The sequence below is a fragment of the Salmo salar genome, unplaced genomic scaffold (assembly GCF_905237065.1).
Source record: "Salmo salar unplaced genomic scaffold, Ssal_v3.1, whole genome shotgun sequence".
Taxonomy (NCBI): Eukaryota; Metazoa; Chordata; class Actinopteri; order Salmoniformes; family Salmonidae; genus Salmo; species Salmo salar.
Window position 1 is genome coordinate 75,617 of NW_025549395.1, and position 15,957 is coordinate 91,573.

The 15,957-nt window shown below is 47.4% G+C and overlaps 2 protein-coding genes across 4 annotated transcripts in view; one reads left to right on the forward strand and one right to left on the reverse strand.

The window, feature by feature from the left end:
- LOC106595359 (DNA-directed RNA polymerase I subunit RPA49) overlaps positions 1-7,434 on the reverse strand; it is a 33,128-nt gene extending 25,694 nt beyond the window's left edge. For all 3 annotated transcript variants that reach the window (XM_045713301.1, XM_045713302.1, XM_045713303.1), the window contains exons 1-2: positions 7,157-7,434; positions 4,303-4,406 (exon numbers count right to left, since the gene is read on the reverse strand). In XM_045713301.1, coding sequence (XP_045569257.1) covers positions 4,303-4,406; positions 7,157-7,220 — 168 coding nt within the window. In that variant the 5' untranslated portion in view covers positions 7,221-7,434. The remainder of the gene's footprint in view (positions 1-4,302; positions 4,407-7,156) is intronic.
- Positions 7,163-11,148, forward strand: LOC123738261 (zinc finger and BTB domain-containing protein 5-like). Its single transcript, XM_045713304.1, has 4 exons — positions 7,163-7,430; positions 9,884-9,913; positions 10,193-10,375; positions 10,874-11,148. Exons 2-4 carry the CDS (start codon positions 9,887-9,889, stop codon positions 11,138-11,140), a joined length of 477 nt encoding a protein of 158 aa, XP_045569260.1. The 5' UTR covers positions 7,163-7,430; positions 9,884-9,886; the 3' UTR covers positions 11,141-11,148.
- The last annotated feature ends 4,809 nt before the right edge of the window (positions 11,149-15,957 follow it).

Sequence of the window (15,957 nt, forward strand, 5' to 3'; positions counted from 1 at the left end):
GAGAGAAGTAGCCTAAAACACAGACAGAAGGACCATGTTAGAGAGAAGTAGCCTAAAACACAGACAGAAGGACCATGTTAGAGAGAAGTAGCCTAAAACACAGACAGAAGGACCATGTTAGAGAGAAGTAGCCTAAAACACAGACAGAAGAACCATGTTAGAGAGAAGTAGCCTAAAACACAGAAAGAAGACCATGTTAGAGAGAAGTAGCCTAAAACACAGACAGAAGGACCATGTTAGAGAGAAGTAGCCTAAAACACAGACAGAAGGACCATGTTAGAGAGAAGTAGCCTAAAACACAGACAGAAGGACCATGTTAGAGAGAAGTAGCCTAAAACACAGACAGAAGACCATGTTAGAGAGAAGTAGCCTAAAACACAGACAGAAGACCATGTTAGAGAGAAGTAGCCTAAAACACAGACAGAAGGACCATGTTAGAGAGAAGTAGCCTAAAACACAGAAAGAAGACCATGTTAGAGAGAAGTAGCCTAAAACACAGAAAGAAGACCATGTTAGAGAGAAGTAGCCTAAAACACAGACAGAAGGACCATGTTAGAGAGAAGTAGCCTAAAACACAGACAGAAGGACCATGTTAGAGAGAAGTAGCCTAAAACACAGAAAGAAGACCATGTTAGAGAGAAGTAGCCTAAAACACAGACAGAAGGACCATGTTAGAGAGAAGTAGCCTAAAACACAGACAGAAGGACCATGTTAGAGAGAAGTAGCCTAAAACACAGACAGAAGGACCATGTTAGAGAGAAGTAGCCTAAAACACAGACAGAAGGACCATGTTAGAGAGAAGTAGCCTAAAACACAGACAGAAGGACCATGTTAGAGAGAAGTAGCCTAAAACACAGACAGAAGGACCATGTTAGAGAGAAGTAGCCTAAAACACAGACAGAAGGACCATGTTAGAGAGAAGTAGCCTAAAACACAGACAGAAGGACCATGTTAGAGAGAAGTAGCCTAAAACACAGACAGAAGGACCATGTTAGAGAGAAGTAGCCTAAAACACAGACAGAAGGACCATGTTAGAGAGAAGTAGCCTAAAACACAGACAGAAGGACCATGTTAGAGAGAAGTAGCCTAAAACACAGACAGAAGGACCATGTTAGAGAGAAGTAGCCTAAAACACAGACAGAAGGACCATGTTAGAGAGAAGTAGCCTAAAACACAGACAGAAGGACCATGTTAGAGAGAAGTAGCCTAAAACACAGACAGAAGGACCATGTTAGAGAGAAGTAGCCTAAAACACAGACAGAAGGACCATGTTAGAGAGAAGTAGCCTAAAACACAGACAGAAGACCATGTTAGAGAGAAGTAGCCTAAAACACAGACAGAAGGACCATGTTAGAGAGAAGTAGCCTAAAACACAGACAGAAGGACCATGTTAGAGAGAAGTAGCCTAAAACACAGACAGAAGGACCATGTTAGAGAGAAGTAGCCTAAAACACAGACAGAAGGACCATGTTAGAGAGAAGTAGCCTAAAACACAGACAGAAGGACCATGTTAGAGAGAAGTAGCCTAAAACACAGACAGAAGGACCATGTTAGAGAGAAGTAGCCTAAAACACAGACAGAAGGACCATGTTAGAGAGAAGTAGCCTAAAACACAGACAGAAGGACCATGTTAGAGAGAAGTAGCCTAAAACACAGAAAGAAGGACCATGTTAGAGAGAAGTAGCCTAAAACACAGACAGAAGGACCATGTTAGAGAGAAGTAGCCTAAAACACAGACAGAAGGACCATGTTAGAGAGAAGTAGCCTAAAACACAGAAAGAAGACCATGTTAGAGAGAAGTAGCCTAAAACACAGACAGAAGGACCATGTTAGAGAGAAGTAGCCTAAAACACAGACAGAAGGACCATGTTAGAGAGAAGTAGCCTAAAACACAGACAGAAGGACCATGTTAGAGAGAAGTAGCCTAAAACACAGACAGAAGGACCATGTTAGAGAGAAGTAGCCTAAAACACAGACAGAAGGACCATGTTAGAGAGAAGTAGCCTAAAACACAGACAGAAGGACCATGTTAGAGAGAAGTAGCCTAAAACACAGACAGAAGGACCATGTTAGAGAGAAGTAGCCTAAAACACAGACAGAAGGACCATGTTAGAGAGAAGTAGCCTAAAACACAGACAGAAGGACCATGTTAGAGAGAAGTAGCCTAAAAACACAGACAGAAGGACCATGTTAGAGAGAAGTAGCCTAAAACACAGAAAGAAGGACCATGTTAGAGAGAAGTAGCCTAAAACACAGACAGAAGGACCATGTTAGAGAGAAGTAGCCTAAAACACAGACAGAAGGACCATGTTAGAGAGAAGTAGCCTAAAACACAGAAAGAAGGACCATGTTAGAGAGAAGTAGCCTAAAACACAGACAGAAGGACCATGTTAGAGAGAAGTAGCCTAAAACACAGACAGAAGGACCATGTTAGAGAGAAGTAGCCTAAAACACAGACAGAAGGACCATGTTAGAGAGAAGTAGCCTAAAACACAGACAGAAGGACCATGTTAGAGAGAAGTAGCCTAAAACACAGACAGAAGGACCATGTTAGAGAGAAGTAGCCTAAAACACAGACAGAAGGACCATGTTAGAGAGAAGTAGCCTAAAACACAGACAGAAGGACCATGTTAGAGAGAAGTAGCCTAAAACACAGACAGAAGGACCATGTTAGAGAGAAGTAGCCTAAAACACAGACAGAAGGACCATGTTAGAGAGAAGTAGCCTAAAACACAGACAGAAGGACCATGTTAGAGAGAAGTAGCCTAAAACACAGACAGAAGGACCATGTTAGAGAGAAGTAGCCTAAAACACAGACAGAAGGACCATGTTAGAGAGAAGTAGCCTAAAACACAGACAGAAGGACCATGTTAGAGAGAAGTAGCCTAAAACACAGACAGAAGGACCATGTTAGAGAGAAGTAGCCTAAAACACAGACAGAAGGACCATGTTAGAGAGAAGTAGCCTAAAACACAGACAGAAGGACCATGTTAGAGAGAAGTAGCCTAAAACACAGACAGAAGGACCATGTTAGAGAGAAGTAGCCTAAAACACAGACAGAAGGACCATGTTAGAGAGAAGTAGCCTAAAACACAGACAGAAGGACCATGTTAGAGAGAAGTAGCCTAAAACACAGACAGAAGGACCATGTTAGAGAGAAGTAGCCTAAAACACAGACAGAAGGACCATGTTAGAGAGAAGTAGCCTAAAACACAGACAGAAGGACCATGTTAGAGAGAAGTAGCCTAAAACACAGACAGAAGGACCATGTTAGAGAGAAGTAGCCTAAAACACAGACAGAAGGACCATGTTAGAGAGAAGTAGCCTAAAACACAGACAGAAGGACCATGTTAGAGAGAAGTAGCCTAAAACACAGACAGAAGGACCATGTTAGAGAGAAGTAGCCTAAAACACAGACAGAAGGACCATGTTAGAGAGAAGTAGCCTAAAACACAGACAGAAGGACCATGTTAGAGAGAAGTAGCCTAAAACACAGACAGAAGGACCATGTTAGAGAGAAGTAGCCTAAAACACAGACAGAAGGACCATGTTAGAGAGAAGTAGCCTAAAACACAGACAGAAGGACCATGTTAGAGAGAAGTAGCCTAAAACACAGACAGAAGGACCATGTTAGAGAGAAGTAGCCTAAAACACAGACAGAAGGACCATGTTAGAGAGAAGTAGCCTAAAACACAGACAGAAGGACCATGTTAGAGAGAAGTAGCCTAAAACACAGACAGAAGGACCATGTTAGAGAGAAGTAGCCTAAAACACAGACAGAAGGACCATGTTAGAGAGAAGTAGCCTAAAACACAGACAGAAGGACCATGTTAGAGAGAAGTAGCCTAAAACACAGACAGAAGGACCATGTTAGAGAGAAGTAGCCTAAAACACAGACAGAAGGACCATGTTAGAGAGAAGTAGCCTAAAACACAGACAGAAGGACCATGTTAGAGAGAAGTAGCCTAAAACACAGACAGAAGGACCATGTTAGAGAGAAGTAGCCTAAAACACAGACAGAAGGACCATGTTAGAGAGAAGTAGCCTAAAACACAGACAGAAGGACCATGTTAGAGAGAAGTAGCCTAAAACACAGACAGAAGGACCATGTTAGAGAGAAGTAGCCTAAAACACAGACAGAAGGACCATGTTAGAGAGAAGTAGCCTAAAACACAGACAGAAGGAATGGTGTTTTACCCAAAGTGTCCAATATTTATCAACTGTGTGTTTTTTTGGGGTATAGATCCAAAACGGATCCTAGATCAGTGTTCTGGAGGACAACGTCACCCTATACGGTCTCACCAGCATGCGTCTGGTCTTCTTCCTAGGGTTGGTCTCATCCACGTTCTTATAGAAGCTGAAGTTCAGCTGCTCTGTGTTCCTCAGGTTGCCGTTAGAGAACTGAACTGTTGAGGAGAAGGGGATTGATGATTGACACGAATGCGTATATGTGAGGACGCTGTTCCAATGACCACAGCTCTGCCTTCAATACCATGGTGTCCTCTATGCTCACCACAAAACTCACGGCTCTGCCTTCAATACCATGGTGTCCTCTATGCTCACCACAAAACTCACAGCTCTGCCTTCAATACCATAGTGTCCTCTATACTCACCACAAAACTCAGGGCCCTGTAACTGAACTCCTCCCTATGCAACTGGGTCCTGGACTTCCTGACGGGCCGCCCCTCCAGGTGGTGAAGGTAGGCAACATTACCTCCTCTACACTGATTCTCAACACCGGGGCCCCACAAGGGTGCGTCCTCAGTCCCCTCTTGAAGTCCCTGTACACCCACGACTGCGTGGCCTCAAACTGTTCCAACTCCACCATCAAGTTCGCTGACGACACGACAGTAGTAGACCTGGATCACCAACGACGACGAGACGGCCTACAGGGAAGAGGTAGGCACTCTGACGGCGTGGTGCCAGGTAAACAACCTCTCCCCTCAACGTCAAACAAAACAAAAACAGCTGAACGTGGACTTCAGAAGGAACCAGGCTGAGCCCCCCCCAACAGTCCTCATCAACTGGGTTGCCTTGGAGACTGTAAAAAAACGGCAAGTTCCTCGAGATACACATCTCAGAAGAGCTTTAACAGTCAAACCACACGGACACCGTGGTGAAGTAACAACAGGGACTCTTCAACCTCAGGATTGCTGAAGAAATTCAACCTGTCTCCGAGGACCCTCTCAGTGTTCTACAGTAGCACCATCGAGAGCCTGCTGTCGGGCTGCATCACAGCCTGGTACGGCAACTCCACTGCCGTGGACCGCAAGGACTGCCCCCCCCCTTATCCCGGACTTCCTACCACCCTGCTGCTCCCCTTAAGGACATTTAACCCCCCAAACATCAATTTTATCCCGCCAACACCCCAATGAACATTCATCATGCTGAAACCAACAGTAGTTAGCTACCTATCCCCCCCTATCCCTGGTCAAAGGTAGGGAATGATATAGTGAACATACCATGGTCAAAAGTCGTACACTAGCTGTATAGAAATAGGGTGCCACCACCTGATCAAACAATAGAATACTATATATGGAACATAATGTATGGTCGCCAGCAGATCCGACCAGACTGCTTTTACAGCTGCACAACAAATTAGCTGATTGGCTTACACTGCCATTCCAAAAAATGGCTGCAGTGGCTTCTGCTACCTATAGCATGGGGACGAAGCGGCAGTTGTCCATAAAAACTAGCAGTCGTTCAATCTTCTCTACTGTAACAGTTGGGGGTTATAGAGTACCACAGTATGAGTCATAATACCCATAAAACCTAGTGGTCAAAACAGGGAAATGGTTCCAATCGTTTTTTTTCCACCTTTCATTTTTCCCCCATTGGGGATTTTAGAAACACTTAAAATAAAGGGGCTGTGTTTCATGTAGGTTTACCCTGGTGTGACGTTTTGATAACCGTGTCAATCTCTCTCGGACAAGGTGACTTTTATCAATATATTTGCCTGTATGTAAAATGCTCATGTGGCTATCATGAAGAACTTCAAATACCATGATGATCTGGACGAGACTGACGAATCAAGGCAAAGCTAAGAATCTCTGGATTAACGATCTAATGTTAGCTAAATTTACAATTCTGTTAATAACCGTCTTGTGCAAGATTTACATTGACACAATACCTGTTAGCAAAAGTGTCAGCTTGAGATGAGGCGCAGGAGCATGCTGGGATTTGTAGTTTTGCATGATGTCTACTTTGGTGCTAATTAGCATTTTAGAAATCAGAGTAAATAGAGCTGAATATATTGATAAAAGTCACCTTGTCCGAGAGAGACTGACAAGGTTATCAAAACGTCACGCCAGGGTAAACCTACACAAAACACAACATCCTTCATTTTAAAAGTGTTTCTAAAATTCCCTATGGGGGGGGGGGGGGAATGTTGGAAAAACGATTGGAATCATTTCCTTGTTTAACCGCTAGGTTTTATGGGTATGATGACACCACTGTGGGTCTCTATAAGAACATTTGGAGTACAACTCATTCTTGGATAAGAGGTATGTTTACCGAGCCATATCTCTCACAGCCTCTGCTGGGTCTTAATCTATACAGGAATGCTGTCTGACCTGAGCGTAGCAGTTAGCAAATGGGTCGGCTCTGCTGGCTAACTATGGTTGATGGTGCAATATAAGTCAATATAGTTTGTTACCGTTTAGTCCCCCCCACCAAAAAATAATGTTAACTAAATATTAAATATTACCCGGCTAACGTTAATTGAATGTTTGCTAACTAACTTAGCCAATGGCGTCTCTGTGTGCAGTTCGAAGGAAGTTGCTAACTAACGTTAGCGCAATGACTGGAAGTCTATGGTAACTGCTAGCACGGTAGTAGATTCCACAGACTTCCAGTCATTAAGCTAGTTAGCATTGTGTCGTGAAACTACCGCTGAACTTCCTTCATACTGTATGCAGAGACATAAAACTGTTATCCATTAGTTAATTTGACTCTGTGGACAGTAGATAAAGGACTTCAATGACAAAATCCAGAAGTATCCGTTTAACGTTACAGCGCTACCATGAGAGCACCCACGTGTACTACGGAACAGGGTGGACTTCAGTCTTGTCAATGCTTGGAGGACGTTTAAACTGCAATCGTGTAATTAAAAAAAAAAAAATGAATAATTAACCTGTGACATAAATAGTATATTTACCAATAACAGCTTTATCGTCTTCTCTCTCCTCTTCACAACAAACCAATGTGCAGTTGACGTCCATGTTTGTTGTCAGTCGGGGACCGATATAAAACAATCGGAGAGATATTCACCCCCAGCAAACTGCAGCGCCGTCCTACGGCGAGGAGTGGTACTGCAACTGGTTAACACGGTGAGGACATATGAGTGTAGCGCCACCTACAGAGTCTGGAGTAGGAGGAGGAGAAACTCATCCAGCTCCAGCCATCGCCCCCCCAGGAGAAGACCCTCTTTGGTAACAAAACTACATTTAGATTCATTTAAAGTAGCTACATGGAGTCTTAGCTATTTAGCTGGTGTTGTGTCTGTCCTTGGGGGGGTTCAACCAGTCGGACAAGGGATTGGTATATTGAGTATGTGACTGTGAGCATTTGGAGTAGCCGTAGCGGTCCATGAAGACTGTCTAGCCGTCGGTAGTCCTCGTTCTGTCCGGTCTAGTGGACTTGATGAACCCCGTTTGTCCACCCTTGACCCGGGAGTAGCACCGACAAAAACAAGGTACCGGTAGCTAACATTAGCAAGCTAGCTAGCTAAATTTTAGCTTTATTTACCTTTTAGTATCATCACGTTTTCATTGTTTCCTCAAGTTATATCAATGTTGCATGCTTTCTAGGGGGGAACTTGACAACTGTTAACGTTAGCAAATCTAGCTAGGTAGTCAGCATTAATAACAGTAGCCATTGTAGCCAAACGAAAAATTACTTCATGAGGTGATGTTTTGTTGTTGGCCTTGGCTGTTATTTTAAACAAAATGTCGGTCACACACGGGGTCATGCTAGCTAGCTACTTCACCGCCATCGCTGTTGTCTTACTGGGTTTTTATTTTTTATTACACAGCCTTTCCCAAAAGTTAGCAAGTAGCTAACTAGCTAGCTAACTAAATATCCAGTTGCTGACTTGCTAGTTAGTTAGTTAGCTTAGCTAGTTAGCAACGATAGTATTCGCCCGACGAGGGCTTGGCTAACAGATGGCAGTAGTTATTTAGTTAGCTAGTTGTCTAGACAAGACTTCTAGACCTCAACAAACTGTACAGTTTCCTTGCCAACAGTTTCCTTGCCAACAGTTTCCTTGCTAACAGTTTCCTTGGCAACAGTTTCCTTGCTTGTACTTGACTAATGTCTTCACATACTGGCTTTCATTTCACACATTTTAACATATTCTCTTGAATATCGTTACTAGTTCTCACTTTCACTTACCGTGCAATAGCCTATGCTATAACTTCCAACGAGACTTCTATTATCTATTTGTTAATACATTCAACTAATTAATTGTGATAGCAAGTGTAGCTACTGCCCTTCTACAAAATATATTATTCAAAGCATCAACCTATAGTCTACTATAATGTCCCCTCCAGTGACAGTCAATTTTAAAGCTAACTTTTTTAATCAAAGGTTTTGTCAGGAAGATTACCTCAAGAGGACCTAATTTTCCTCACATTTATTACACAACAGATTTTTTTTTACAACCCTGTTCCCTCCCTCCCCCCACCTCCCTCTCCCCCTGTTCCCTCCATACCTTCACCCCCTCCTCTCCCACCTTCACCCCCTCCTCTCCCACCTTCACCCCCCTCCTCTCCCAATTTCACCCCCCCTCCTCTCCCCACCTTCACCCCCCTCCTCTCCTACCTTCACCCCCTCCTCTCCCCACCTTCACCTCCCCCTTCCCTCCCCACCTTCACCCCCCCTCCTCTCCCCACCTTCACCCCCTCCCCCCTTCACCTTCACTCCCCTCCTCTCCCCACCTTCACCCCCCCCTCTCCCCACCTTCACCCCCCTCTCCCCACCTTCACCCCCTCCTCTCCCACCTTCACCCCCCTCCTCTCCCCACCTTCACCTCCCCCTTCCCTCCCCACCTTCACCCCCCCTCCTCTCCCCACCTTCACCCCCCTCCTCTCCCCACCTTCACCCCCCTCCTCTCCCCACCTTCACCCCCTCCTCTCCCCCATTCCTCCCTTCCCCCTCTCTCGCTCTACCCCCCTCCCGTTCTCTCTCTACCCCCTCCCTTTCTCTCTCTACCCCCCTCCCTTTCTCTCTCTACCCCCTCCCTTTCTCTCTCTACCCCCCTCCCGTTCTCTCTCTACCCCCCTCCCTTTCTCTCTCTACCCCCTCCCTTTCTCTCTCTACCCCCCCTCCCTTTCTCTCTCTACCCCCTCCCTTTCTCTCTCTATCCCCTCCCGTTCTCTCTCTACCCCCTCCTCTCCCCACCTTCACCCCCCCTCTCCCCACCTTCACCCCCCCTCTCCCCACCTTCACCCCCTCCTCTCCCCACCTTCACCCCCCTCCTCTCCCCCCATTCCTCCCTTCCCCTTCTCTCGCCTCCTTCCCCTTTCTCTCTCTCCCCTCCCGTTCTCTCTCTACCCCCTCCCTTTCTCTCTCTACCCCCTCCCTTTCTCTCTCTACCCCCTCCCTTTCTCTCTCTACCCCCCCTCCCTTTCTCTCTCTACCCCCTCCCTCTCTCTACCCCCTCCCTCTCTCTCTACCCCCCTCCCGTTCTCTCTACCCCCTCCCTTTCTCTCTCTACCCCCTCCCTTTCTCTCTCTACCCCCTCCCTTTCTCTCTCTACCCCCCTCCCGTTCTCTCTCTACCCCCTCCCTTTCTCTCTCTACCCCCTCCCTTTCTCTCTCTACCCCCTCCCGTTCTCTCTCTACCCCCCTCCCTTTCTCTCCCCCTCTCTCCTCCTTCCCTGCAGGTCATGGACTTCCCGGGCCACTTCGACCAGGTAATGCAAACAGCTTTATGATTTCTGTCAGTAAATGGGGGGAAAAAACGCTCTACAAATAAAGTGTATTGTTCATAACAATATAATATAAGAATATATACCATTTATCAGACGCTTTTATCTGAAGCGAATTACTGTCATGAATTCATGCATTTTACATGTGCGCGTGACCGCAGCGGGAATCGAACCCACGACCCGTGCTCTAGCTAGCGACTGAGCCACACATGATTCATATTATTATTATTATTATTATTATTATTATTATTATTATTATTACAGGTCTTCCAGCAGCTGAACTACCAGCGGGTTCACAGCCAGCTGTGTGACTGTGTCATTGTGGTGGGCAGCCGCCATTTTAAGGCCCACCGCTCGGTGCTGGCGGCTTGCAGCACTCACTTCAGAGCCCTGTTTACGGTCGCCCAGGGAGACGCCAGCATGAACATGATACAACTGGACAGCGAGGTGAGGATGACGACGATGAAGGTGGTGATGATTAAGATGAGGATGAGTTTATAACAGGGGTGATGAGGATGATGAGTTAACAGGGGTGATGAGGATGTTTATAACAGGGTTAATAGTTATGACAAGTCTATAACATGGGTAATGAGGATGATGAGTTTGTAACGGGTGATGATTATAATGAGTTTATAACAGGGGTGATGAGGAGGATGAGTCTATAACAGGGGTGATGAGGAGGATGAGTTTATAACGGGGTGATGAGGAGGATGAGTCTACAACAGGGGTGATGAGGATGAGTTAACAGGGGTGATGAGGAGGATGAGTTTATAACAGGGGTGATGAGGAGGATGAGTTTATAACAGGGTTAATAGTTATGACAAGTCTATAACATGGGTAATGAGGATGATGAGTTTGTAACGGGGTGATGATGATGACTTTATAACAGGGGTAATGAGGATGATGAGGTTAACAGGGGTGATGATGATGTGTGTGTTACTGCAGGTGGTGACAGCGGAGGCGTTTGCTGCCCTGGTGGACATGATGTACACCTCCACCCTGATGCTAGGAGAGAGCAACGTGATGGACGTGCTGCTAGCTGCCTCTCACCTCCACCTGAACGCCGTAGTCAAGGCCTGTAAGCACTACCTGACCACCGCACCATGCCCATGTCCCCGCCGGCAGACCACCGGGCCACACAACACCGCCAGCACCAACACACCCACGCAGAACAGCAGAGACACAGGCAGCAGCAGGCAGCCGCCGAGTTAGCCGCTAACGCTAAACTAGCGGCTAACGCTAACCAAGAGGCTAACGCTAACCTAGCGGCTAACGCTGCTACGTCCAGGCTCCAGCGCTCGTTCCTGCTGCAGCAGCTGGGTCTAAGCCTGGTGAGCTCTGCCCTGGGAGGGGTGGAGGAAGATGGGGCTAGGGGTGGTAGCGATGGTGTTAGCATTAGTGGTGTAGTGGAGCATAAAGCTTCCTTCCCCATCCGACGTTTCCACAAGAGAAAACCCTCCCTGAGCTTTAGCCTATCTGAGGACAGGTCCAGGCAGAGGCCCCGCCCCTCCGGACCCCACGAGGATGAGGAAGTGGGACTACTCTCCCCCGACTCCCACAAGACGGGGGAGGAGGCCAGACTGGACGCGACGATCACCGGCCTAGCAGGGGGCGTGTCCCAGGATGACTCCCAGATGCCCAGCCAATCGGACAGCGGACGCTGCGAAGGGGAGGAGCAAGGGATGGTGGAGGAGGAGGGTGTGGGGAAGGAGTCCCTGGATGGAGGGAGTCACCATGGCGATGGGGTGGAGGTGAAGATAACGGAGGAAGAGGAGGAAGTACGGGAGCAACAGGGACAGGTAATGACATTTTACCAGGAAATACTTCATCTGCATCCCAAATGGCCTCTTATTCCCTCCATAGTGGACTACTGTTGACCAGGCCCCATAGTGGACTACTGTTGACCAGGCCCCATAGTGGACTACTGTTGACCAGGCCCCATAGTGGACTACTGTTGACCAGGCCCCATAGTGGACTACTGTTGACCAGGCCCCATAGTGGACTACTGTTGACCAGGCCCCATAGTGGACTACTGTTGACCAGGCCCCATAGTGGACTACTGTTGACCAGGCCCCATAGTGGACTACTGTTGACCAGGCCCCATAGTGGACTACTGTTGACCAGGCCCCATAGTGGACTACTGTTGACCAGGACCCAATAGTGGACTACTGTTGACCAGGACCCAATAGTGGACTACTGTTGACCATGACCCATAGTGGACTACTGTTGACCATGACCCATAGTGGACTACTGTTGACCGATGACCCATAGTGGACTACTGTTGACCATGACCCATAGTGGACTACTGTTGACCAGGACCCATAGTGGACTACTGTTGACCAGGACCCATAGTGGACTACTGTTGACCAGGACCCATAGTGGACTACTGTTGACCAGGACCCATAGTGGACTATTGTTGACCAGGACCCATAGTGGACTATTGTTGACCAGGGACCCATAGTGGACTATTGTTGACCAGGACCCATAGTGGACTATTGTTGACCAGGACCCATAGTGGACTATTGTTGACCAGGACCCATAGTGGACTATTGCTGACCAGGACCCATAGTGGACTATTGTTGACCAGGACCCATAGTGGACTATTGTTGACCAGGACCCGTAGTGGACTACTGTTGACCAGGACCCATAGTGGACTACTGTTGACCAGGGCCCAAGTGGACTACTGTTGACCAGGACCCATAGTGGACTACTGTTGACCAGGGCCCATAGTGGACTACTGTTGACCAGGGACCATAGTGGACTACTGTTGACCAGGGCCCATAGTGGACTACTGTTGACCAGGACCCATAGTGGACTACTGTTGACCAGGGCCCATAGTGGACTACTGTTGACCAGGACCCAATAGTGGACTACTTTAGGTCCAGGGCTCATTGCTCAGGTTATAGGGTGCCATTTGGGACGAATACTTCCCCCATTTAAAGAGTTAGCTATGTATGAAACAACGGTCTAGCCATAATTCATGCTTTACCTTGGTTAAATAAAGGGTTTAAACCCAACCTTGGATAAAGTAATGGGTCATATCCTGTTGTCCTCCTTCGTCTGCTTAGGGTAAAGCGCGGGTGTAGCTGAACGTTGTTTCATGCATAATAACTGCAAATGGGGAAATGGATACAAATCAACGCCTATAACACGAGCAATGAAGCCCTGGCTAAAAATGATCCACTAATGAGTCTGGTCAACAGTAGTCACTATGGGCCACGGTCGCTGTGGTCCACTATGAGTCTCGAAGTCGCGCAGTCCACTATGGGTAACGTAGTCACATGTCTGATCGTAATGTGTCCACTGGGCCGGTCAACAGTGAGTCACTATGAGTCACGTCGGCGTGTCCTGGTCAACAGTAGTCCGCTATGGGTCTGGTCGGCACGTGGTGCTGTGGAGTCTGGTGTATGTTCACTGGGTGCAGTCGCTGCCACCAAGTCGCAATGTGGTCACTATGGGCGATCGGCAATGGTCGCTGGTCTGGTCGGCAATGTCACTGTGGAGTCTGTCGGCAATGGTCACTGTGGGCTGGTGCAGCAGTGGTCACTGTGGGTGCAGAGTCAACAATAATCACTGTGAGTCTGGTCGGCAATGATCACCATGGGTCTGGTCGGCAGTGGTCATGGGTCTGGTCGGCAGTGGTCCTTGTGGGTCACGGTCGGCAGTGGTCCGCGTAACGGTAATCCGCATGGATAAGTGGCTGTTGCTATGGTCAAGGGTCGGCGATGATCCCTTTATGGAGTAACGGTGGTCACTATTGGTCTGATAAACGTGATCGCGTGAGTGCAGTCGACGGTGGTCACTATGAGGGCGCAGTCGTGGTCCCTTGTGAGGCACGGTGGCATTGGTCACTATGAGGCACAGTAACGTAATTGATAACACCCCATGCATGCAGTGACTCCTCGTCGAGACTCCTTTCCACGCACTCACTCACCATCCATGCTCTCCCCTTCGCAGCGTCATGTCATTGGCTGGGCATCTGGCATCTGAGACACGCCCTGGGCAGTGATATACGTCAATGCGCTCCTCCCCGTCTTGTGAGAATGACTCACTTCCTCATCTCGTGATCCCGGAGAAAGAACTCTATCTCAGGCAAACTGGGGAAGGACCACTATAACTGTGAAAGCATCGGATGGAAGAAGCTTTGTAACTCACTACTGCTAATGTGCACCATCAACCTGGCCCCATCTTCCCTCCACCTCCCGGGCAAACTCTTGAGCACTTTGAGCCAGCTGCGAGGCTGAGCCTGGGCGTAACAGCGGTCGGCAGCTGAGTTGGCACAACACCTCTTGGTTAGCGTTAATGCTAGTTTGGCGGTGGCTTTGCTGCCTGCTGCTGCCTGTGTCTCTGCTGTTCTGCGTGGTGTGTTGTGCTGGCGTGTAACGTGAGAGTCTCACGCATGAAGCATAAGTGGCAGTGTCGGTAGTGCTTACGAACGCTTGACTCTGGCGTTCGGTGAAGTGGCGAGCGGCTAACGCTGCGTCCATCGCGTTATACTCTGGCATCGGGAGTGAAGGCTGTACATCATATCGCGAGCAACAACGCCTCATGTCTCACCTGGCCTTACACGCTGGCTATCATCATCACCTGTACTGTTTTCATCATCTCACCCGTTACAAACTCATCATCACCTCATTACCCATGTTATAGACTTTGTCGTAACCTGTTATCGCTCATCTCCCTCATCACCCTGTGCTAAACTCATCCTCCTCATCACCCCTATTTCATCCTCATCACCTGGCCTCAGGCTCATCTCCTCATCACCCCGATTACTCTTTCATCTCTCATCACCCTATTTTCTCATCCTCCACTATCTGCACAAACTCGTGCCATCTGCCGTTACAACTCCATCATCCTCATGCCCATATTATAGGCTTGTGTAACTGTAGCCCTGTTATAAACATCCTCATCACCCCTATTCATCTGTCACCCCTATTACTAAGCCATCCTCATCTTGTCATCACCACCTTTCATCAAATCGTCAGCCCCTCACCTGTTTATCCAGTAATATGTTCATGCTGGCGATCTCTAAGCGACAAACGAGGCTCTGGTGAACATGAAGCGCCAGCGCGGCGTGGGCAGCAATGACCTTACAACATTACGATCACACGGCTTCAACCAGTGGGCTCACGCTGAAATATATTCGGCTTTGCTTTCGAAGACATAATAATGTGTAATAATAATATGTAATAATAATATGGTCATGTGCTCGGTCGTAGCTAAACGCGGTAAATCATTGGAAATTCGCCTAGCGATCGCAGCGCGCGTAATTCATGACGATAATTAAACTCAGATAAGCGTCTGATAAATATTCCCTTATATTCTTATATTATCTTGGTATGAACTGCTTATTTATGAAGCGTTTTCCATTTGAGCAAGAAAATCATAAAAACCATTACTGGTAATGTACGAAAAATCCCTTGACCTACATGAAGTGAAGAAGAAAGGAGAGCAAGCTGAGGAGAAGACAGAAGAAGAAAGGAAGAAGGCTGAAGAAGGAAAGGGAGGGGAAACAGAGGAAAGAAGGAGGGTAAGAGAAGAGAAGAGAGAAGAGAGGAGAGAATGAAAGAGGGGAAAAAAAAAAGAAAAAGGAGGAAGGTAAGAAGAAGAGAGAAGCAGAGAAGAGAGAGGAGAAGCAGAAGAAGGAGGAAACAGAGAAAGAGCAGAGGAGAGAGGAAGAGAGAGGAGGAAGAGCGAGGGGAGTGAAAGATGTGAGGAAGGAAGAAGTGATGAGAGAAAGGAAGGAAGAGGGCAGAGAAAGAGCAGGAGGACAGAAGGAGGAAGAGGAGAGGAGAGTGAAGAAGGGAGAAGGCAGAGAAGAGCAGTGAAAGGGAGAGGTAAGAGAAGAACCAGAGAAGAGAAAGGAGGAGAAGCCGGGCGGGAGAAGACAAGCAGAAGGAAGAAGGAATGAGGAGGAGGTGAAGGTGAGAGGAGAATGATGAGAGAGGAGTGAGTGAGGAGAGATGATGAAAAGAGAGAAGAGAAGAAGAGAGAGAGAGAGAGGAGAAATTATTTCTTTTTTTTTTTCA

Bases quoted from the DNA above. Each gene is read 5' to 3' on its own strand.
- LOC123738261 (XM_045713304.1), top strand. From the start codon at position 9,887: ATGGACTTCCCGGGCCACTTCGACCAG. The intron at 9,914-10,192 runs GTAATGCAAACA...TTATTATTACAG, and splicing joins TCCCGGGCCACTTCGACCAG to GTCTTCCAGCAGCTGAACTA. The intron at 10,376-10,873 runs GTGAGGATGACG...GTGTTACTGCAG, and splicing joins TGATACAACTGGACAGCGAG to GTGGTGACAGCGGAGGCGTT.